Source organism: Lagopus muta, chromosome Z (genome assembly GCF_023343835.1).
Source record: "Lagopus muta isolate bLagMut1 chromosome Z, bLagMut1 primary, whole genome shotgun sequence".
NCBI classification, from domain to species: Eukaryota; Metazoa; Chordata; class Aves; order Galliformes; family Phasianidae; genus Lagopus; species Lagopus muta.
The window spans coordinates 55297302-55322495 of record NC_064472.1 but is presented as its reverse complement, the minus strand read 5'-3'; the positions used below and the strand labels follow the sequence as shown (position 1 = coordinate 55322495).

Genomic DNA, 25194 nt, shown 5'->3' with positions numbered 1-25194 from the left:
CCCTTCAGGAGGTTGTAGAGTGCAGTGATGTCTCCCCTGAGCCTCCTCTTCTCCAGACTGAACAATCCCAGCTCCCTCAGCTGCTCCTCATAAGACTTGTGCTCCAGACCCCTCACCAGTTTCGTTGCCCTTCTCTGGACACGCTCCAGGGCCTCAATGTCTTTCTTGCAGTGAGGGGCCCAAAACTGAACACAGTACTCGAGGTGCTGCCTCACCAGTGCTGAGTACAGGAGATGATCACCTCCCTGCTCCTGCTGGCCACACTGTTTCTAATGCAGGCCAGGATGCCGTTGGCCCTCTTGGCCACGTGGGCACACTGTGGGCTCATGTTCAGCCGAGCATCAACCAACACCCCCATGTCCATTTTCTCTTCACACACATCCAGCCACTCATCCCCAAGCCTGTAGCGCTGCATGGGGTTGTTGTGGCCAAAGTGCAGGACTGGGCACTTGGCCTTTTTGAACCTCATCTCATTCACCTGAGCCCAGCAATCCAGCTTATCTAGATCCCTCTGAAGGGCCTCCATACCCTCAGGCAGATCAACACTATCTCCCAACTTGGTGCCATCTGCAAACTTGCTGAGGGTACACTCAATCCCTTCATCTAGGTCATCAATTAAGATATTAAACAAGATGGGCCCCAGTACCGACCCTTGGGGGACACCACTTGTAATGGGTCGTAAGCTTGAAATAAATGGATATAGTGTGTGGCAAAATGAACTAAGGGACAACAAAAATCCTTACCTGTATGGCTACAGCTGTCCCTTGCAACCCTCCATTCCCATCAGTGGGTCCTGCTTTTCTGGCTTTAGCCCAAGGGGCAGAAATCAAAGCCAAGCCCATCTAAGCTCAGACTCTACCAGTTTGGCTACCTTTGAGCCCTTGAGAAGATGTCACACTTTAAGAAGGAGTAGATGAGAGAGCAGCAGGGCACATTCCCCAGACAGGACAACTCACAAGAACAATAAAAGCTGCTCTCTGTCCAAACACTTGCATTTTTTGTATGGAAGAGGTTCGCTTTACACGAACCATTCCTGCTTGCTCTGGATTCTCATCTGAAGTGAAGCTTTTGTTCTTTTGTGACAACATCTTTCTGCACAGACCACCTTGGCAACCAACAAAAAGAAGGTAGATTAATGAAAGGTCACTGCAAGGCCTCTAACACATTAGCTGTGGCAGGAGGTGCTAAGAACTGATCAACCCATTTTCTGGCATTTGTTCAACAGCCTGACCCTGATAAAACCACTAAGGTTGTAAGCAAGCATTGTAATCAAGGTGAACTCAGTGGGCTGTGGGCCAGAGAAGGAGGGTGTAAGCATTTTCATTGAAAACAGCTGCCAAACTGTTATGTTCCTGACAAAGGAAAAAGCATTTAGTGAAAATTCTTCTAATTCATAATAAAAGTTCAAGTAATAATACCTATTTGAGGGCAGAAAGACTAAAAGCTTGATAACTACGGTGAAGAGCAGAATATAAAGAACAAAACATGAGAGAATGTGACAGTGTTTCCAGAGAGCCCTCTGAATAAACAAGACCTAATAGGTAGAATATACCTAAAAAGTAAATTAAGAAAAGGCATTCTTATAAATTCCATATTTGGAGCTCCAGCTCCACAATGCGAAAGACAAACACATTAAGCAGATAAGATGTGTCATACAATATAAAAGGAAATGTAGAAACAGCAAGCAGAATTCAGACAATGCACTGGGCTGATGGATGATTCATCGTGAAATACATGGGACATCGGTGCAAAAAAAGAAGCCAATAAAGTGCTCTAAGGCTAGTATCAGTATAATATTCATCAAGGGTGGGGGAGACATTACCACCATATGGAATTCTGCTTTTTGTTGGTGCACTAAACAACACTAGGGGACAAGGACTAGTTTCTGCCTTGCACTTTCATCAGTGGCCACTTTGTGCTGGATAATGCGTGTTTGCCATTTCTATATCAATTAAGCAATGCATCTGGAAGCTTCTCATTAGACTTCAGCTCCAAACTTGCTCTATTAATGTTCTGACATTTGAAGCTAAGTATTCAATTTGGTGGAAATTTCCTTTTAAAAAAAAAAAATCTAGAAAATTCTGTCAAGAAAATACAGCACAAAAATTAAAAGTAGTTATCTCTGCAGCCTGAATGCATGTAAAGAAGAGATAAGGCAGCCATCCATCAAACTCCTAGTTTCACCTCTCACCTAACAGCACTCAGAAGATTTCTTGCTCATATATTTGCCATACTGAACAATCATAATCTGGAGTAGTACTTCTTCAGTCAACAAGAAAAGAGAAAATGCTCTTTGCTTGGTTTCAAGAAGCAAAGACACCAGGTAGGGAGAAATCCTTGAAGGCACATCCCTGAACAAGGAACAGTCAACTCCTTGGTCGCACCAACTCACAGGGAAACCCCACATCAGGAACCACATCAGGAATAAGAATGACGGAATCTGAGGCAGTTGAGGAAAAATTACAAGGACCCGAAGAAAATAAATTTGGCTTCTTCGTCCCTAATGGGACTATGTTGCTTCCTTGGGAACTAAGAGGTCCTTTCTGCAATTCTTCTGGGGATGTATCAGCCTGGCCCTTTGTACACAGATGAGTGGTGTAGTCAGCCAGCAGGCTCTGCCTGAAAGAGGTGAGTATAAAATACCTCCTCACCTGCCTCTTGCCCTTTTGCAGGGACCTCATGCAGCAAGGTCTGCTACCAGTTCCTTGCACGACATTGACAGCACTCTGTTCTGAAGGGAACGTGAGGAAATCACAAAACTGGTGGAAAGCTCCCATTCTGCATGTTCAGATAGCTCACTTTCCTTTTGCAAAAAGAAAGTTGCAAAACACCCCCATGGAGGAGAAGTGTGTGGCCTGACTGTGCACAACTGACTGATGTGTTCAACACTGATCATAACCGTTTGACCATCAACTTCCAAGCCACCTCACTGCCCACTTTCCCAGAATACTCATTATCAGATTATCTAAGGATATGAAAGAAGGTAACAACAACATCTATGTTAAAGTCAGGATAAACCATTTCCACTGTTCTCTCTTCACATGATGGTGATTTCTCCCTCATAAACAAAAACTGATTACACCCAGTCACTTTCTTGTCTTCAGTCTTTTTGGAAGGGGTATCCTGGAGAATTTACTTTACCAGTCTCTCTTGGATAGAGAAGAATCTGGCCAGCCCGTAGTCTTTTGGGCCTTCTTCCTTGCTCTTCTTGAAACAGGAATGACATCAACTTTCCTCCAGTCCTCAGAAACCTCTCCTAGTCACCATGATTTTTCAAAGGTAATTGAGAATGGCCTCCCATTTACATCATTCACCTCCCTGAGAACTCCACTCCTGGGTGAATCTCATCAGATTCCACAGACTTGTGTGCTATCCAATTTATATAATTTCCTAAGTACATAAATCTGCCTTGCTCCAGATTTACTCACTGGGCTTCTTGCTCCAGATTTATTCACTAGGCTCAGGGACTTGCAATGGGTGAAGGTTGGTCTTACCAATAGAGATCTAGACAAAGAAGATACTGGCTACTTTGACCTTTCTCTGTCCACTGCGACCACGTCTGCTGTTCCATTATAGGCTCCAACTAGGACCCATACGTTCCCTGGCTGTTCTGCTGCTAAGGTGCCTACAGAAACCTTTCTTCTTGACCTTACTACATTTTGCCAAATTCAACTCCTCATAGGTTTTGGCTTCCTTAAAACCAGCAACACAAACTTGATATTTGAACAGTATCTCTAAATTCCTACTGTTACTTTCTACAGCTTCCACCACCACGTACTTCACTTTCAGGAGCAGCTTCTACATTCACAAAGGCCTCTGCTACCTCTGTTTGGTTTCTTGCTTGTTAGTGCAGAACATTCCTGAGCTTGGAAGAGGTGATACTTAAAAACTGACCAGCTCTCCTGGAGCACTCTCCCCCTGAGGGCTGCATCCCGTAGGTTTCTTTCAAGCAGTTCATTGAACAGACCTGAAGCTCACAGTTGTGATTTTATTCTTTGCTTTAACTTCTCCTTACAGGATCATGAAGTCCACATCTCATAGCAACTTGCTGCCATGGTTGTCCCCAAAGTTCATGTGCCTGAGTTCTTTTTTGTTCAGACAAAAGGTCCAGAGAAGTGTCTCTCCTTGACTGCTGCTTGATCACCGCATTAGGAAGTTGTTGCTGATGCACTCCAGAAACCTCCTGGATTGCTTGTGCCCTGCTGTGCTGTCTCTTAAGTGGATAATAAGGTGGTCAAAATTCTGCAGGAGGACCAGGGCCTGCAAGCACAACTCTTCTTGCAGATCTTTGAAAGTGCCCTATCAGACAGACAATACAATGCCACCTGTCTTGCTCCACATGCTAATACTGATCCACAAACTCTCAGCAAAGCTTTGTGTGAGTGAGCAGCAAAATCACATAAAAGATATTTTCACTGTGCCTGTCCTTCCTAAAAAGCCTGTATCCATTCATGGCAGCATTCTGTTGTCTGAACTACCCTACTGAATCTCTCCAGTCTCAATGAGATTGTAGCCCTGCAACAGCACAGACCTCTAATTCCTTCTCCTTGCCCTAGAAGGGTATGAAAGCTTTCCTTATAATGTTGTTCTATGAGCACTTCTTTAATTATGTGCTATATGTGAGATGACTCTGCTTTAATTATATCTCTGCTTTAATTATGTGCTATATGTGAGATGACTCTTTTATTGATTATGAAGTCTCTCTTGTTCACATCACTGTGTACCCTTTGCTTATCAGCCACTTCCTCATTTGACTGTTGGTCAGATAATTTCAGATATGTGGAATGTAGAAAAGCAAATTGGCCAGCCACACTCCTTGAACAAAACATCTCAAACTCACCATATGCAATGACATCAATGCAGTGCTACAGTAAAGTTCCATCACTCTGGACAACACATGGCTTTGCAACACGAGACAGCTCCTGCTTAAAAAGCTTGTCATGTTTTCAAAAAGATAAAAGAGGCAAAGAGGGTCACATTTTTCCATTTTACAGATAAGGAGCGAAGCGCACAGCCAAGGTCACAGGAAGTCTTTATCAAAAGGAGGACCCATATCTAGACTTCTGGGACCACTGTGACTTTTTTGTTGAGAAAGAAATCGTCCTTACTGGAATAAGGTGAAAATTGAAGAACTACAGGATTATATTAGAAGTATGAAACCAGCCTCATCCATACACAAAAAGTAAAAGCAATAAAGTTTCCCATACATACCTCAAATTCCAGATAGTGGTCCTTCAGTTTGTAATCATCTACTTCCTTGCCTTTGAGCTTCTTGTCAGGAGGATAGGAGCGATGTTCAGCAAGTTCAGTGGAGATCTGCTTCAGCTTAGCTTCATGGGATTTCAGCTGTTCATCCTTCAGAAACACATTAGGCACATAAATTATAGAATCTAAAACATTCAATCAGTAAAGAAAAGTTAAAAGAGAACGTTTGCTTTATCTTAAATAATCTTAATTAGATTGATCAGACCTGTTTTCCCAAAGTTCTGTCCCCAACAGCATTCTCAAAGGCATCCAAGTAAAGTGGCCAACTTTGCAGAAAAACTCAGCAGTGAGCAGATGCCACTGGGAAAGATAGCAAACTTGTCATCCCTTGCCTTGCTGAGAGCAACGGAAGCAGCTTGCTGCAGAGCGTTACTGACAACATGACACTTCTGCTCTAATACATTTTTTGGCAAATTAATTAAGGCTGTTACATGGAGTCGGACCAAGGGCAGAATGAGAAAAGCAAAGACCCTGCCTCAGGTCTTTGCAATACATAGGCAGTTTTTTCCAGGACAGAAAGGATATGGCATCAGAGCCCTTCCTTACGTTTCTACACTAGCAAATGCTCTCCAGTCTGTGGCTTTCATTTGTTCAGAACAATGCAATGCGTCCAGAAGAAGAGGGGCTGCTCTCTCCTAAAAAGGTATCTCATTTTACTAAGCTGCTTACTAGTGCTTATCCCACTGTGCAGTTGGAAAGAGTGAAGAGCTGCTACTCTCTCCTTTCTAATTTCCTTTATCATAATCCCAGGCCCACTCACTTCCTCCAGTCCATCTGTCAGCTAACCTTCCCTCAGCTCAGAAGGTTTCCAGCTCCTGCTGCATGGCCTTCTGGCCATCTCTATGCTTGGATTTAAAACTAGGTTTGATTTAGGTAAATCCAAAATATAGATACTACTGTGCAGACCTTAATGATCTAGTCAGTCATAACAGCAGGTAACACCTAGCTCAGTTACTAGACACTTACCCAGCCTCAGAAGAGAGGACTGCTGCCAGTAGTGTCCTAGTGGTGTGGATGTGCAGCTTGCAGCTTCAAGTCTATCTCAGACATAACTGCAATGCACTATGAGTAACACCAAGGACTAAGCCTTTCAGCTCACATAATTTGAGCTGCAGAAAAGTGCAGAAAGGGGAAAAACTTCTACATAGGATGATAGCTGAGCCCCAGCTAATCTTGTGTTTCACTTTTTTACTTTCCAAGAAGACTGTAGAAGAAAATAAGTGGGTAATTTGCCTTGGTTTATACATGGGTAGGCTCAAACTGATCCCTACTGGCTTCCAGAAATTGCTGTTGCTATTAGGAACTATCATGAACTCACTGTTCTTTCCGTAATGTCTAACCACTCTTTGTGCTAAATTACTGGTCTCAGGGACATCCTATTGCAGCGGGTTCTCTACTCTGATGACAGAAGGTCTTTGAGAAGCTCTTAATTTGGCAATTGTAATTTCTAGGGCAGCAGCCCTTTGGTGTATTTGTGTATATATTCACATCCCCAGGAAAAAAGGAAAACAAAGTTACTAAATCCTCTACACTGGCATTCCCTTATACACAGTTTTGTCACATCCCTCCAGGCTAACTGAGATCAGACATTAAAAGCAAAGTTGGTACAATGATTGCATGGAAATTGTCATATCCATCCTCCCTCCCTCAGCTATGTTACATTTCCACTGCATCTTCTGCCTGACCAGGAAGAGGCCCCTTGAAGAAGTACTGTGCATCATGATTCAGCCCACAGAATCCTAAACAGCAACCAGAGGCATTTGACAATTCATATTTTTTTGTCTGCCAAATAAGAAGCAGCCCGCTGGCAGCTTTTCCACACTGACAGATAAAAGCAGACATGCCTCTGCTTGTCTTTGAATTTATCTGCTTTGAACAGTTAACATTCTTCTGCCGTTAGCTAAAACAGCTTATCTTATTCCACTTTTTGTGCCTCCCTTTCTTCAAGACACAAACCACAGGGCTGTGTTCTATTTTATCTCTTTCCAGATTAAATAGAAACAGGGAGACTGGGAAACAATGTGCTAAATGGAACAATCACACAGAACAATGAGTAAAAATGCTTTTTTTGTGTGTCTGGGGGAAAATTATTGAAACCCCAGATAGTATATATAAAAAAGTATGCATGAGCAAAAGGACAAGTTATTATTATCCTGTATGAGACATGATTTAAACTTTAACCCAGAATAGAAGATGGAAAGTCGGTCACCACATCGTAAGAAGAAAGGCTACTGCCACAGAGCAGGAAAAAGCAGGGGCGACATAAAAAACACCCCCTTAGAGAAATGCAGATCATGAGATAATGGTTTCTAGGGAGTGTTGCTAGGCTATGAAGATGGCAAAAATGCATTTAAGAAGCAATCCAGCATGAGGAGATGACTTAAAAAGTTATAGCAGCTTACTCATAAAATTATATACCAACAATTGGGATCTCTCCCTTCTGCCACCTGATCAATGCAATGAGAAGTGGGTTGCTGCCAATGCAGGAGAAATTGCAGGCATGTATCACATCAAAGTACACAGAGCTACAGGTGCAAGCATCAGGCACAGCCAGGTTGAAAGAAGCAGGGGATGTTTGTTCATGCAAGAAGTATCAGAGCTATGAAACTCCCTGACACAGGTTGTTGCAGAACGTAAAAGCTTACATAATCATATGGGAACACCAAGGATGTTCATGTGACAGTTAACAAACATATGAAAAGAACTTCCTCAGCTGATAAGGACCTCCAGAAAAGTATTAGAGGAGAAATAAAATTGATATTTGCCTGATGAATCATCTTTCACCCTCAACCATTGCAATAATCCAAATAATCAGAAATATGTTTATTTCCTTTGAAATCAGTGGTAATAAACACACTCACAAAAATAACACCAGTTTGATGGTATTTGAAATGTCCTTTGCAGGACTATACCCATGGGATGAAAATCCCATATCTGGTACTGGTTACAGTAGTGACTCTTTATTTTCATCAGAAATATAGAGGAATATATATTCAAGTATGTTCCCTCATAGAATCATAGAATTGTTTGAGTTGTGAAGGAATTTTAGAGGTCACTTAGTCCAACACTTCTGCAAAGACCAAGGATATCGACAGGTAGATCAGGTTGCTCAGATCCTGTCCTGCCTGACCTTGACTGTCTCCAGAGATGGGGATTCAAACAACTATGAGGTCAAACAACCACAGGTCATGTTTGAACCATGACTTCCCTGTTTGCTGAAAGGCTCCAGATAGCACCATATCTCAAACTGTCCCTCTAAGCTTAGACAAAGGGAATAACGGAGCAGCACTCAGTAGTGTTTTCTGATTTTCCCTTTGGACTGGGGAGCAAAATGCTTTTTCAATGTCCTCTTTGGGCCAACTTAATTCTTCGTTCTCTCTACTCAGAATCTTGAATCAGGAAACAAACAGATCTACCTTCCTAGCAGATGTTCTGTTTTTCCTAGAAATACTACTGTTGACAGGAGCAAAACAAAGTTAGGGACCACTTTCCAGACTCCCACCAGTCAAGAACAATCTCCATTACCAACCCTCTAGACAACAACTCACCTGAGATAGCTTTGTTGTGGTGGCTGGCAGGGGTGGCCGACTGAACTTCTTCTGGGAACCAATTGCTGCTGGAAATGGTGGTGCAGAGAAGACAGCTGCCACACAGTTAATCTTGTTGATCCAGGTCTGCATTTCTTCTTGGCTCCTGGAGGAAAAAACACATATCAAGCACTTGTTGACTCGGCCTCCTCTCCCTCTTTCCTACCCTTCCACTGGCACTTTCAAAGTGAGAGTAAGAAGAGTTGAACAGGTTTTAGAGTCTGCTGAGTCTTCTGTCTTTTGAGAGCAGTTAGTTTAGGTGCCTCATTCACAGGTTAGCTCATGAGTAAGTCCATAACTCACCCTAGCATGCATCTTTTCCTATTCCAAACCAAGTGCAACAAGGAACAGAGGCAGTCAACGCCCTGATTCAGACATTTGTCTTAAGTTTCATCTGTTCTGCAGATAAGATCTCCTAAGATCTCTAGGAGGTTCTATATGGATCTTGGTAGATAAGGGCTAATGCAAAAAACCTGTGCATCAGTTTTCAATGCCAGAAACCAAAAGAAGGTCATCTGTTCTGTCTGCATATCACAGCCTGAAGAGCTTAATCAAATTATTCTTGTATTAAGTACTAACTTTGTTTCTAACCGAAGTGTATCTTCTAGAAAGATATCCGGCTAAGTCCTGATGACATCAGGAGACAGAATCCAAGACTGCCTTCGGTCATCTGTTAAAATGATTAATCACTCTGACTGTTCAAAGTTTGTGCCTTGTTTCCAAATTGAATTTCCTGCAGCTTCAGCTTCCAGCTGCTGCATCTTGTTATGCCTTTCTCAGCTAGATTAAAAAGCCTCTTAAAACCTGATATTTCTTTCTCATGAACTACTTGTGCACTCTAATCATATCACTACTTAATCTTATTTCTAATCATATAAACAGATTGAACCTTTTAAGCCTCTGCTTTAACCTGTCCAAGCATGAATTTAACCCTCCTTTAGAAATGCCTTCTTCCCTCAACTACTGGCACAAATCAGAAGAGAGCACTTACTGGGCTTGAAAAAGCAGGACACTCCAATCTGCTGTTTTAAGCTTGAGGACATTGGGTTTCTTCTCATAGTCTGTTGCCTTGGATGCCAGTGCATGATGCACACTAACTGCATTCTTCAGATCTTCCTCCGACAAAGCCTTTTCTGGCTTGTACTCATCCTACAGAAATTAGCAAGGAAAAATGACACCTTATTTCTCCACGTGCTACTCCTTTTCCCTTAATCTACAGAAAAACCTTGTTGCACAGTGATGAAAATCATTATTAAAGTACGTGGTCTCTCCAAAAGGAAGAGAAGTAGTTCCAAATCAGCAGTGGACTATTTGTCCTCAATTCAGGAATCCTTCACGGCCAGCTCTCCATCTCCACTACTCAACTACTTATTCCTGCTGGAGTTCTCAATTTCCACAGCTCTACTTGTCCTTAACAGTGTAGAAGTCACCCTACCAATCTCCACAAAGCAAATACAGCAACATTCTTTAAATCTCTCTTTTGCTATGATGCTAGAGAGAAAACCTAGAAATGGCTGGTCTGCCAACACACTAACAGCCTTATGGATCCAGCACCATCACACAGTTCCTTTGCACATTTTCTACAATCCATATCTATCTTTAGTCTTTATTAAAGGAAAAAAAAAAGAAAAATAAAAATCCCTGGGGTTAACAGGCCAGGTTCTGGTTACACCACATTACACAACCCCTTTGGAAGCATAGATCTGTATGACCCACAGGAGGGAATACCTTTTCTGAGCAGGATCTGCAAATGGCAAGCACAGGATTGTTCAGGTTTGCAACACGGTACCACTCCCAGCAAATAATAAAAACAGTGAGTCAAACTTCTCTGTCTTGCAGTTGTCTGCTGGGAGCAGTGTTTGATCTCCTGAGCAACAGGAGCTGGGCAAGTGCACAATAATTGCGTTGCCAGAAGTTCAATTTAAAGCACACTCCACTACAAATGGCTTCCCGAATATAAGAAAAGCCAGAAGCTTTTTAAGGAAAAGTTAATCATGAGCAGTCTTGTACAATGTTTCTCAAGGAAAGCAGCCAGCAACTGATTCTACATCTTTCCTTTGAAATGACTACGACTTCACCAGACATCAGTGTCACCTGAAGCGAGCTAGTATGATGGCCGCAAAACAAAAAAGTAATTCCCTGCAGGTGTCATAAATATTGATCCCTTCACTTGAACACAAGAGTTATGAGATGGAGTTTAGTGGACAACAGAGTACAGGACACAAATCATACAGCAGGGACAGCATTAGCTTAAACACCCAGCAAGGTACTTCTCTTGGAGAAAAGCTGCTTAAGATGCACGTTTTGAATTAATGGATTAATTTACATGGTTTATCTGCTGGTATACAGGCAGGAGCTTCAACTGCTGAGGTCATCTGTGCTCTCATCAGTGAGGCTGGGTTTGTCTGGGGCTCCCCAGGATGAGTTTCAGGGAAAGACAGTCACCACCTGTGGTGACCACCATATCCCAGAAGGGAGGGCAAAACATCCCACTACTCTGCCAGTTTCCAGGCTAGTCCAGCTAGTTTAGGCCTAGAACCTGCTGCCTGTTAGACACTTCAGCAGTAAGCCAGGGAAGCAGCAGCTAACCAGCAATACCATCACAATCAACAGCTCCAACTGTATCGAGGCAAGAGCACAGAGCTGAAAGGCAGAGAACTGTTGTGCTTATGTCCAAAGGGTAGTCTTCAGCTAATCACCTGTGACATAAGGAGTTTTCAATGCCTGACAGAGCTAAGGCAAATGCTCCTTTGCCCTCCTGGCTATAGGTCCTGCCAAGTCCCAGCAAGTACTGGATGGACCTTCCTATCATGAGACACTCTACCTACTCCCATTGAGGACACTCTCTACCCCTTCTTCAAGGCAAATTTGTGAAGGTGTCTAGCTAAAGGGCAAGAACTAGAGAAGGCTGGCCAACATCTCGCCCAGCTCTATCTTGATGATGAAGGAAGCAAGCCTCCTCCTTCAAAAGCAGAAAAGTTGATTTCTTTAGTGGTTGCTCTGGAGGAAATGACTGGCTCCACTATCCAGGGAATGAGAAAAAAATCAAGGCCAGGAAATGAACTTAGACCTCAGAGCATGATATTCTGGCTTTCCTCAAATTACTGCTTTGAGACAGTGCCAGCTACCACCATGTTTGGTTCCTCTCAGCTTTCTGTAAGATGAATCCGATGGCCACAATTCACTGGTGTCTAAATCTGTTCCAGAACAACTCCACATTTGGGCAGTCCCAGAAGCGGCACTGACTCAGAGCCCCTCCTTACTGACAGAGAGATTTCATTATGATCCTTGCTAATCCCACTGGATCAGATGGTTGCACTCTACCTTGACAGATGGGTCCCTGCCAACTTCTCTAAAAGCAGTCATCAGCATACCACAAATGTCTACCAGTAGTTGGCCAGCCTAAGAGAAAACTGAAGGGACGTGAATGTGCTGTCAGAATTCTTCCTTTAAGACCTTCAACTCTTCTTAACTGGCAAGCAATGCTAGGGGCAAAGGAACATCCATATTTCATATGCCACCAAGGACAGCACATGTGCGAGCATCAGTGTGGAGGTGGAGCAGGAATGAAAAGCAGCTCACTAAAGTTAGACCAAATCAGTGGCAAGAAATACATAAGGAACCAGAAAGGAAATGTGACCTCAATATCAACTGAAATCTGCTGTGAATGTTGCACACAATGTAATTACATGCTGAATTCATCTTTCTCAGACTCCTAACAAATGACTTTTCTACATTCTGCTGACCCAGTTTCTAGATGGACACACATTCCTGCATCCTTTTCTGACACACCCAACTACAGCAGTCGGCTTTTTATCAGCCAAGGTATTCGTGAATGGACACCTCTGGTCAACTCACATAATGGATGCAAAATCCTTTCAGAAAGTTTTGTGTCTGATCACTTTATACCCTTTATAGCCTTTCCCTTTTTTTTTGTAAGTTTTGACAAAGGAAACATATTTGATAATAACTACATAAAAATACCTGAAATCCCACAAGATTATAAAGTATCACATCAAAGAGCGAAGATTTTGCAAACCTCAGAGCAGAGTCAAAACACAAGGCCCACGTCCTGCACAGCTGCTCATATGCAATTTCTAGCAAGGAAGCGAGGGCAGCCTTCTGTCCTCTCCTTATAAGCCCCTTTTCTATACACACATCACATCCCATGTCAGTCCAGTGAAGAGACATTCTGTCAAGCTCCTACTTTGCGATTTCCTCTTGCTATAAACTGAAGGCAGGAAATTAGCCTTGGCCTGAGGATGTCCAGAGTCAGGGCCAACAGCCCAAACATGTCAAACCTCTAATTTTACATAATATTGTGCAGACATGTTTAGTTGGCTAATTGTGAATGCTTCCACTGAGCCCCTCCAGTGGCCTCTGTGCTCGCTAATTCAGAAACTCTCTCTCTCACAAATTACTCATTAAAAATAAAACAATATGCAGCACAGTAATTAGCACTGGAGCTGTTCCAATGAAACAAAAAAAAAAAAGAAAAGGGCACAGAGACAAGACTGCCCAGATAAACCTCCCTGTAAATCTCAAATGACCGCCGTTTAGGAACCACTCTCATCTATAGACTTTACAGCAAAATAAGAATTAGTCTGCTATGCAAAGAGAATGGGAAGAGAATTGGGATCACGCTACCCACTGGGAGAATCACAGCTGTTACAAACTATTAATATTTATATTAGAGTAATGTCTTGAAGGAACAGCTGAGTTACAGATGAGCACAGAAAGTAACAGTGCATAGGCCTATACATTTATTTGTGGGCATACACAAGTGAGATTTCTCTCTCTGCTTGAATAGTACTCAGTGCAATGAAACTATCATCACAGCTTTTTCCTCCACAAATATACAGATAATGAGAGACAGAGGGAAATCTTGTAAATGCATACGGGTATGCATCCTGCCCTGCAGCACTGCATAATTAGGAGAGAAGGGAAACAGAGAGAAGGAAATCCCTTGCTCGTAACTACCACCATAGTTCTTCATTTCTACACAGAAATCAAGCTGCTCTAAAATCCTCCTCAACTTCGTGAAATTGGGATAATTTCTGTCTCCCAGTATATTGCAGAAGGAAACAATAATTCATCAGCACTTACTATCTCTAAACTTGGTCTAGCCATATATTTTAAAACCCTACCATTGCCAACTTCCACAATAGCATATTCCCAACAATGCAAGATTTATTTCAGGGCTGGAGCAAAGCCCTGCTGGACCTTCTGGAGCTGAAGAGAAATCAGAGGATGTTTCACTGATGCTGCATGAGGCACTGCTGCTGAGCGGGGGTCACAGGCACCCTCGGGAGGCTCACAGCTGCCCCATCACTCAGGGAGTGAGTCACTTCCCATCAGACCTCTCTGTCAACCTTTCTAGCACTGAATTAAAAGTCTAGCTTGTCCCTTGCTACAGCTTCAGTGAAAGTGGATTCAGGGCTATGTGGGAGAGCACTACTTTGCAGAGCAACCATCTTGTAATCACTGAATTCAAGTGCCATGACAAATGCAGGATGCACAACTGAAAAACAAATGAGAGCAAGAACGCCACCAATGTATTTGTTCTGCAAAAGTGTAGCCAGATGTGAAATCACTCTCACGCTTACCAAGAGATGGAAGGTGACAGTGGGGAGAGCAACCTTCTGCAGAAAATCTGCATGATACATCAACATCTGTAAATTTTGTCTAAGTGTTTTTAACTAATATTACAGTGACACTTACAGAAGTTTTTAATTAAGACTCTAAAATGGACAGCACCTCCACTTCTTCCCCTTGAAAGCTTATTAAATCCCCATCAATGATCAAATAAAAAATTAATTCATATGCTATGGACAGGAACCTTCTTACTTCTTAGGGAACCATCCAGTCTTTTCAGATAAATGCTAAACATGACTCATTTCAGAAATCAAAGCAGCTGACTGCAATTCACTCAAGAAAGTGAAAATGCAAGCCTGCCATATAGACCATTTTAATAAAATCTGAAGCTGCTGCCAGGAAAAGAACCAGAGGGAAGGCTTAGCTGCAGTTCAAGACATTTGGTTCTAGTCTCTCACACTGGCTTTGGAGCATGTAACACACAACTGTCAGCCCAAACCTTTCCTCCTGCCTCCAGATTTTCGGTCTGCTTCGGCACTTCAGCCCTGTCAAACAGGCATTGAGCACAGACCAGCCACCTCATCAACCCTGTGCTGTAAGAAATGGATCCAATTTATCACAGATCCAATACACCATGCTGCTTCTGAAGAAAACAATAACATCAGAAGCCCAGAACAAAGAAGGAGGAAATAACAGTATGCACTTGCACTCTTTACAGTTGCAAAACACAGTGGAAATGCAGAAACACTTTCAGCAGAGCATATTTCTACAACGCAGAGCAACCTGGACAGAACTCACCTATATCAAGAACATTACACTTACGGCAGGAGACACAAAGGCTTCAAAATCTACAAACTGACAAAATTTGATTCTCTCAGTTCTTGCTCATATATTCCATCTCACTTTCCAAGAGAAGTTTCAGTTTAAAAAAGCTTATAGTTAAAGCTGCATTACAATCAAGCTTGCGCCAAAAGACTTGAAGGGTTTGAAGCTGACGTTTTTTTTAGACTTCTTGCTGGCAGAGAGTAAAATTTTTTTAGAAATAAGTGTTTTATCCTGCTTTGGAAAAAAAATGGTATCCTCCAATTCTGCTATGGAGCATAAGCTGCAGATTCCTACCAAGATCAAGCTGCTGTTAAACTGTTTTGCAGCTGCTCTTGCAGTCACTGCAGAAAAGTGTACTGTGAAAAGACTGGAAAGGAGGACAGCCTCATAGGAGGTGAAGTCATACATATCAACTGCAGTGTTAAAAGCAGCCCGGAGGAATCTGTGCAAGACACAGAGAGATGATGCTGTCTTAGCTTGTGAAGCTAGCTATTTTGCCAGTCATGAGTGACAGTGATGGCATAAACTGGAATTGACAAGGTGCACATCTGGATAGTGACAATGAGACTGAATTTGAAACTGAAAAATGGAGGAGCACGGTAATAAAAGAATTCACATCTCAGTGTGCGTGTAAACAGGATGGGGCACAAAGAGAGCAGATACACTGCTGGTCAGAGGGAAAGGAACCTGGAGATGGGCTGTGAGAGTGGAGAGGATGCCTGCTGCTTTATCCCCCTTCAATAAGTTTCCAAAAGATAGTGATTTCTCCTACCTTTTGCAAGTACAAGACTGTTCCCTTCAGCACAGCATAAAAGGTTTTCCAGCCTCGCTTTCCCCAGGGAGCTGCAAAGAAAACAAATGAAAACCCATTTAACTCAGATCCATTTTTACACTTTGTCTAGGCAACAGGAGAGTTACATTAGTCCTGTGTAAAACCTCCTTTGTACTCTCGTTTTCAAAGGACAATGCAACTCAGCCTGCACAGTGCCTGAAAATACCTGCTGTAAGGTAGAGTAAAACAACCCTGAAGACAGCACTAGACTGGATCAGAAGGGAACAGGAGCAATGCAGAAAGCAGGCCTGAGAGATGTGGTCTTTCTGCTCTGGCACTGACACTGCTCCTATACTGTTAGGTCTGAGGTTTGTACAGTGGTGATGTTTTCAGTAGGAAACACCCTTTCTCCATGTCCAAGCAGGTCGCAGCCACTGCTCAGAATCAGTGCAACATTGCCCAAAAAGCAATGCCTCCCAAGTGCATCCTTCCTTCTTGCAACTGCTGTTCACCCAAATGGGCACTGAGTGGTCAGATGCCTGCTTCATTCTATCCCTTCTTTCCACAGTTGTTGGGAAAGCCAAAGGGGAAGCAGAAAGGAGCCAAATCAAAAATCACCTCTCAAGAAACCTGAAGTAACACTGAAGAGCATCACAAAAGCAACGCATCCAACCTATAAATTCATAGGGACAAGAAAAAGAGGAAAAAAAAAAAAAAAGAGAGTTGTAGGGAGAAAAAGTATGAAAGCTCCAGTCTGAAATTCAGCTGTGGTACAGGGAAAGAAGGCATATGCTGTACAGTCACAGAGACAGAGACCAGAAGCATGCATTGAAGTTCACTCTCCACCAAGTACACACCAGTGACCAACATCCATTTGTATATATATTAAATACTGCAACTAATAGCTTGTACATGACTAAAGCATCACCCTGAAAAAGGAATCCCATTCTGATCTGACCAAGTGGCAGTGAAAAAGTTGTTACTCATTTGCTCCAGAAGTTAATCACTCGCATCTCACACAGTGGACATTATTCCTACTTGTATTATGCAACAAATATTATTTCACTTTAGAAATCTTTACATAAATTAAGCTCTCCTGAATTACAACAGTGTGTTAGGATACTTATAAAGACAGAAGCTGCTGTTGCAGGCACCCTGGTTGGGCAGATTCCTCACGTTTTCATAAAACTATATCACAGAATAGGTTGGTTTGGAAGGGACCTTAAAGCCCACCAAGCCCCAGCCCCATGCTGTGGGCAGGGCTGCCCGCACCAGCTCAGCTGCCCAGGGCCCCATCCAACCTGGCCTTGAACACCTCCAGGGATGGGGCACCACAGCTTCTCTGGGCAGCTGTGCCAGGGCCTCACCACCTCCTGAGTAATGAGTTTTTTCCTAACATCCAACCTAAATCTCCCCTTTTAATTTAAAGCCATTCTCATCCTATCACTATTAGGCCATGTAAAAAGTCACTCCCACTCCTGCTTATAAGCTCCCTTTAGGTACTTGAATGCCACAAGAGCATTGTGGATGAGTAAGAGCATTGTGGAAGAGCACTGTGGAACCTTCCCTTCTGCAGTCTGAAAAAGCCCAGTTCCCTCCACCTTTCTTCACAGGAGAGGTGCTCCAGCCCTCTGATCATCTTTGCAGCCCTCTTCTGGACCTGCTCCAACAGATCCCCACTCTTCTTGTGCTGGGAACCCCAGGCCTGTACTGTACTGCAGACAGGGCCTCACGAGGGCAGAAGAGAGAGGGACAACTCCCTCCCCCTCTCTGCTGCTACCCTCTGCTGATGCAGCCCAGGAAACTTTCAGCCTTCCAGGCTGCAAGTAGTGCACACTGCCGACTCATGTACAGTTTCTCCATTTACCAAAACTCTCAAGTCTTTCTCCGCAGGGCTCTTCATTGCGAATTCTTCTTCCAGTCTGTACACAGATCTGGGACTGCCCCAACCCAAGGGCAGCACCTTGCACCTGGCCTTGTTGAACATCATTTGTTTCACATGGGCCTACCTTTCAAGCCTGCAGAGGTCTCTGTGGATGGCACTCCTTCCCAGTGTATTACCAACAGCACCACTCAGATTAGCATTGTCTGCAAATATGCTGAGGGTGCACTTGATCCCATTGGCCGCATCATTGATAAAGATGTCGAAGAGCACCAGTTCCAAGACTGACCCTTGAGGGACATCACTCATGACTGGCCTACACATGGAAATCTGTTAACCACAACCCTCTGGCTGCAAACATCCAACTAATTCTCTACCCACTCTTCAAATCCTTCTCTCTCCAATTTAGAGATAAAGATGTGATGTGGGATCATGTCAAAGGCTTTGTAGAAGTCCAGGTAGATAATATCCATTGCCCTTTCTTAGTTCACTGATGCTATTTTTCTATCACAGAAGGATACGAGATTGGTCAGATATAATCTGCTAATGGTGAAGCTGTGCTGGCTGTCAAAGATCACCTGTTCATCTTGCATGTGCTTTAACACAGCTTCTAGATCTGTTCTGTGATCTTCTCAGGCCCAAGGATAAGGCTTACAGGTCTGTAATTTCCCAGGACTTCCTCTCTACAACTGGCTTTTATTCATTAAAGGATTATCTCAAAAACGCCAACATTCAATGAGCTGAATAATGAGTGATTCTGAATATTTGTAATTAAACAAATTAATCACGGCAACCATACATAATTATTTATTAAGGTTAAATAAACAAATTTAATAAAGAAGAACCTACTCACAACATCCACTCATCACAAACAATGAGGTCAGTTTGATCACATCACCACCACTTGAATTCAGCTTACTAGCTGTACTAGCCTCCACATTGAAAACACAGTCCTTCAAACGTACCTTCTAAAATACACTAGCACAACATGCAAGTGCAAAACCGTTTAGCTTAACTAGATAGAGTTGCAGTTACTGAAAACTAATCACAAAGTCAGGATTCTCTTTTCTCTTCAGGATTCACCCCAGAAGTATGAACCATTAGTACTGATCTTCAACAATAAATGGGAAAAATACAGGTGTCCTGAGTAGCCTCTGCTGTTTCTAAGACTCTTACTAGAAAACAAGCAACTGAAGATAACCAAACAACAAAATGCATGCAGGCAAATCAAACACCTATGATAATTAGTGCTCCGAGAATGGAAGTAGGACAAGAAAGAAAAAGGTTAATTAAAAGTAAATAAGAAACACAGCAGGCTTATTACAAAGAATATTTACAAAGACTATTTATGAAACTGCATGGCATAATTCTTGATGTTACCAAACACTGCTAGACTTGACAGAATTGTGACCCAAGAGCAGGAAAGGAGGGAACACTTAGAGGATCTTCCAAGCAGAGATGAACAACATTTTTTTAAAGACAGAAGTAGAGGAGAGGGGAGATTTGAAACAACCTGGTACCACACGAGGAAAAGGAGAATTATCAAAACACTACTGAATAGCTGTAATTCACTTGAAATTATTTTCTCTTCTTAAACCACGAGATCCATTTTTGTTGAGCACAAAAGATTCATGCTGCTTTGCTGTACCACATTACTCAATAGGCACATGCATTAGAGCTGATGCAAATGGAACTGAACATTGTAAATCCTGGCCTGATAGTGAGAGTGTGATAATCCAATTGCTGGGTTGTTTGTTATTGCTGCAATTTTCCTTAATGAAGCAGCACTATTCACCCTGAAAAGCAAAAAGTCTCATCCTAAGTGATACAGTGGAGAGATTACAAGGAAGAGAGATACGATGTTATACAGGGAAGAGAGTTATGATGTTACATGTGAAGGATACTTACTTTTCTTTCCATCCATATCTGCATGGATTTTCCGAGCCAGAAATCCAGTTTTATACACAGCAGCATTGGGGTCATGAGGGATGTCCAGGAATGGGTTATTAGAGTTTCCAATCCGACTTACAGCCTTCGTCTGGTTCCCATTATCTTTTTCATCTGTACCATCTGAATGAGGTTTTTTTTTCTCTTCTTCATCCCTTAATGAGTAATGAAATACGAGAATGAATGAGCAACTGACCAGCAAGGTTTCATTTTAGTAAATCTTGCATGCTCCTTGTCAAAACTTACCCCTCTCTTCGTAGGGAACCTTATGTAAGAGAAACCCAGATGTACACTATAACATAGACAAACTGTAAGCAAAGCATCAACATCATTGTAAGCAAAGTTAATCGACTTCACCAGAACAGCCTACAGCTGTAGGAGCTGAATTTTAAAGAATGGCCAAGATTGCCTTTTATATTTCTAAAAGACAGGCTTTCTAAAGTGCTCTATGTCCTACAGCTTCACTTATTTTTATTTCCACTTATCTGAGTGCTATAATAGAAAACAGTTGCCTGCAACGTTCTCCTGAAAAACCTTTGATTTCTTCAAGTATTCACATGTAGATGAGAAACATTAGATTACTAGAGATCACCAGGACTTATTCCTTAACTTCACACATGATACACAGGCTCTACTCTCTTTTCTTCAATTTCCTCCATAGACTAGCATAAAAGCATTAAATTAAAAATAAAAACTACAGCAGGTGAATTGTCTTATCTGTATCTTAGAAACAGAATGCTGCTCAAAACGTTACTTATTAGTACAGTGTACTCAACACAGCCCTTGGGAATAACAAGGCGATCTATTTCAGCAAGTCACAAGCACTGCCCAGATAATGAACGCCTTCTTGCTTGTCAGCCAAGAGCAAAAAGGATAAGTTAACATAAAAAACAAAGGATGTCCATGTTGTTTTCAGAGAACAATCGGTCACTGGATCTAGGTGGATAGTGCATCTGGAGGAATCATGGCTAGTGTCAGATTACAGTACAGCCCAGTCTCTTTTGAAGTCCCTGCACGTTTCTTTCCAGTTGACTGACAAAGGTGCACCAAGTAGGCTGAAAAGTTGGTAACTGAAGGATATGGTAGCAATGTTTCTCCTAAATCCAGCATCTGACAAAAAAAGGTCACTAACGCTTGAGTGCAATGATAGCTACTTGAGAGGGAAAGTGAAAATTTGCAGCATTTCACTGGACCCAAATGATCTGCACAGATGGCAAACTATGTAACCCAAAGCAGAACTTCCAAACGTGCATATGTACACAGTCGTGCATCAGACAAAGAGTAGCAAGGCATGTATCAGTCTCCTTCTGGGACATGCTGCAATCATGGTCTGCAAATGAATGCCATCCAAAGAAACATCCTCCAAGACACTGCAGGTACAGCGATCATCTGTGACATCCCAACCCTTGCTGAAATGGTTTCCTACGGAATTTAGTCTGAAGCAATACCTAGGCAATGGACTGTTATAATAACAAGGAAAACAAATCCAGAGGCACAGGTGAAATCTATCAGCAGTATGGATATGAGTGCTACACATTCAGCCAGAGAGCAACAGAAAGATCCTAAGTATTTGATTCAGTTGTAGAGATGTAGGTAGTGGTGCACTATATGTAATCATGATGTTGGCTGGCAAAATCTTCTGATTAGTAAGGGGAATAAAACTTCTATTGGAAAACCAGATTCCTGAAAGAGAACACCAGTTCTTCCATCTTCTAGCCTATCAATACATGTGTTCCTACTCCAGAACAAAGAGAGATGCAATAAACCTGTTGGTCAAAGCAATAGAACTTCTTTGTGCAGAGTTCTGCTGAAGCCCTGTCCCAAGTTAAAAAAATATAGGAATTCCTGATAATTTTGACTGTCCCCACCTTTCCTCTCCTGTTTTGACTAGCTGGTGGCAAGGCCAGACCACTGTGACAAATACTTCTTATATCTGGCCATTTCAGGAGTACATTCAACACAAGTCTCTGTGTACTTCACAGTGCCTAATCTAGACTAAAATCTTCTGTAGGGCACTAGCACTCAGGCTTGTGAATTCTGGGATCTCAGACAAGGATAAAGTGGATTTCTCCTTGTCAGCTTACAGTTTTTTGGAATGCACTATCTTCTTTCGGTCCATGGGAGCACACTGTCCTACACAGATCCTGTCCTGTGGGAATGTACTTGCACCCTTATGCAAGCAACTACAGGAGTTGTGACCAGTAGGGATCCTAGCCAGCGCTATTGCTGGGAGCGCTCTCAAAGTCAGCACCTCTAGGGCAGCTAATAAGCAGGAATTCCTTATAAGACAACTGAAGATGGAACAGACAAGGATAAAATACTATCTGCTGTCCTGCCTACTGGACAGGGAACAGGCCTTAAAATGGTCCTTCAAGCTGTCACTAAAAATGGGACATCTTTGAGACTCAGAAGCCTATCACACACCCGAGAGCTAAATGTTCTGATTGTTTGGAGGTCAAGACATATAAGCAAGTCCATCAGGTGCAGCGAAGGGAACAACAGAGGTAGAGGGACTCATTACAGAGGACATGAAAGAATGGAAGAACAGCTGATTAGCCTCTCTGTGGGCTCTGGGACTCATTTCTTCAAATGTTTCATGTTACTTCAGTGGTTAAGCATAAGAAGAAAGCAGGACTGGGAGCAGTTTCAAAGCAGTAGAACTGTTCAGGTAATGTATTCGGTCACACACCCTCAAAAATTAGAATAGGACTGGCCAGGAATGGAGTCAACTGGGCACTGATACAAGCATGTACCCCTACATAAACTAGTCAGCAAAAAAGGTGATAAATAGCTGTAAAAATCACAGACTGGTAGGGGTTGGAAAGGACCTCTGAAGATCACAGACCCCGCAAGCAGGTTCTCCAAAGTAGGTTACTCAGGAAATCATCCATGTAAGTTTTGAATACCTCCACCGAGACAGAGACTCCACAACCTCTATGGACAGTCTGTTACATGTTCTGTCATCCCCACAGTAAATAAGTCTTTTCATATTCATATGGAACTTCTTGTATTCTAGTCTGTGCCTGTTGTACCTTGTCCTACTGCTGGGCATCACTGAAGAGAGATAGTCCCCATATTCTGACTCCTGCCCTTCAGATATTTTAAGTGCTGATAAGATCCCTTTCTCAGCCTTCTCCAGACTAAAGAGTCCCAGATTTCTCAGCCTTTTCTCATACAGGGGATGCTCCAGGCCCTTAATCATCTTTGTAACCCTCTGCTGAACTCTCTCCAGTAGCTCCCCTTCTTTCTTGTTCTGGGGAGTGCCCAGATATGGATACAGTGCTCCACATGTGGCCTCCCCAGGGCAAAGCAGATGTGGAGTGTCACCTTTCTCAACCTGACAACCACATGCTTTTTAATAATACCATAGTCTTTCTTGGCCACAAGGGCATACTGCTGGCTCATGGCCAAACTGTTGTTCACCAGGACACTCAAGTCCTTCTCTGCTTTATTCCAGCAGGTCAGTCCCTAGCCTGTACTGGTGCAGTTATTCCTCCACAGGTGCAAAACTCTACACTTGCTCTTGTTGAACCTCATCAGGCTCCTCCCCACTCAACTCACTAGTCTGCTCAGTCTTGCAGGATGGTAGCACAGCCTTCTGATCTGTCAGCTTCCTGACAGATCCCTGATTTGTATCATCAACAAAGTTACTGAGAGCAGACTCTATCTCTTTGCCCCAGCCACTAATGAAAATGTTGAACAAGAACAGATTCAGTACCAATCCCTGAGGATTGGGGTTGGACTCGATGATCTCTGGAGGTCCCTTCCAACCCCTACAATTCTGTGATTCTGTGATTCTGTGAGGAACATGCTAGCTACAGGCTTCCAACTAGACCCTATACCACTGATCACAACCCTTTGAGCTCTGCCAGGCAGATAGTTCTCAATCCACCTCACTGCCTACTCATCTATACCACACTTCCTAAACTTATCTACAAGGATGTTGTGAGAGACAGCGCCAAAAATCTTGCTGAAATTGAGGTACACAACATCCACTGCTCTACCCTCACCTAACCTGGTGATCTGGTGATGACGTTGTAGAAAGTTATCAGGTTGGTCAAGCACGATTTCTGCTTGGTGAATGTTAACTACTCCTGATCATCATCTCTTCTTCCACTTGCTTGGAGATGACATCCAGAATAAGCTGTATCATTACCAATAAGCTGTGAAGAAATCAGGCTGATCAGCCTGTAGTTTCCCAGGTTCTCTTTCTCGTCCTTTTGGAAAACTGGAGTGACACTAGCTGTCCTCCACTTCTGAGGCACCTCTCCCATTCTTTATGACTTTTCACAGATTATGTGTAATGGCTCAGCACACTCAGCACTAATGACTACATCCCATTAGGGTCGACTGAACTGTGTTTCAAGTTTGCCTAGATCATCTCTGATCAGATACTCCTTAACCAAGGTAAAGACTTCCTTTCTCCAGACTCTTTTATGGTGACAAGGGTCTGGAATTCTCAAGAAGCAGTCTTAGCAGTAAAGCAAAGAAAGCATTGAGTAGCTCTGCCTTCTCCATTCTCAGTGCACCCACCTCAATAAGCAGTGGGCCCACATTTTTCCTAGTCTTCTTTTTGCTACTGACATAAAAAAGGCTCTCTTGTCCTTGGTTTTGCTCATTAGATATAATTCCAAGTGGGCCATAGCCCTCCTTGTGGCATCCCTGCAAGCCCTGGCAATATTCCTACATTCCAAGTGGCCAGACCCCTTTTCTTCATTCCATAGACTTTCTTCTTCCATTTGAGTTTTTCCATGAGTTCATTGCTCATCCACATAGCTCTCCCGCAACTTTTGTAGGATTTCTTACTTTTAGGGATGCGCCGATCTTGAGGGTGGAAGAAGTGCTGCTTGAATGTCAACCAATTCTCCTAGGTCCCCTTACCTTCCAGTGCTCTAGCCCATGGGATACCTCCAAGTAGGCCACTGAAGTGGTCAGAGATGGCACTCCTGACGTCCAGGGCTGCAATCCCACTTAACTGCCTTCTTTCTTCCACTTAAGATCCTGAACTCAACTATCTCATGGTCGCTAAATGCGAGGTTGCCCACAGCCTTCATGTTCCCAACAAATCTTTCCTTGTTTGTAAGAACAAGTTCCAGTAGCACACCTCTCCTCGCTGGCTCTTCCACTACTTGTATTATGAAGCTATTTTCCACATACTACTGGAACCTCCTGTACTATGCATCCCTGGCAATGTTGCTTTTCCAGCAGGTATCAGGGTGACTGAAGTTTCCCATGAGAACCAGAGCACGCAATTGTGAGGCTACTTTCAGCTGCTTGAAGAAAGCAGCTCATCAACTCACCTCATCAACTTCTTCCTTCTG

The 25194-nt window shown here is 42.8% G+C and overlaps 1 protein-coding gene across 5 annotated transcripts in view; it reads right to left on the bottom strand.

The window, feature by feature from the left end:
- Positions 1–25194, bottom strand: part of LOC125686714 (PH and SEC7 domain-containing protein 3-like) — a 116966-nt gene that overhangs the window by 14071 nt on the left and 77701 nt on the right. For all 5 annotated transcript variants that reach the window (XM_048931049.1, XM_048931048.1, XM_048931047.1 and 2 more), the window contains 5 exons: positions 19835–20028; positions 16045–16115; positions 9844–10001; positions 8814–8958; positions 5212–5355 (listed from right to left, as the gene is read on the bottom strand). In XM_048931049.1, the coding sequence (XP_048787006.1) occupies positions 5212–5355; positions 8814–8958; positions 9844–10001; positions 16045–16115; positions 19835–20028 (712 nt within the window). The remainder of the gene's footprint in view (positions 1–5211; positions 5356–8813; positions 8959–9843; positions 10002–16044; positions 16116–19834; positions 20029–25194) is intronic.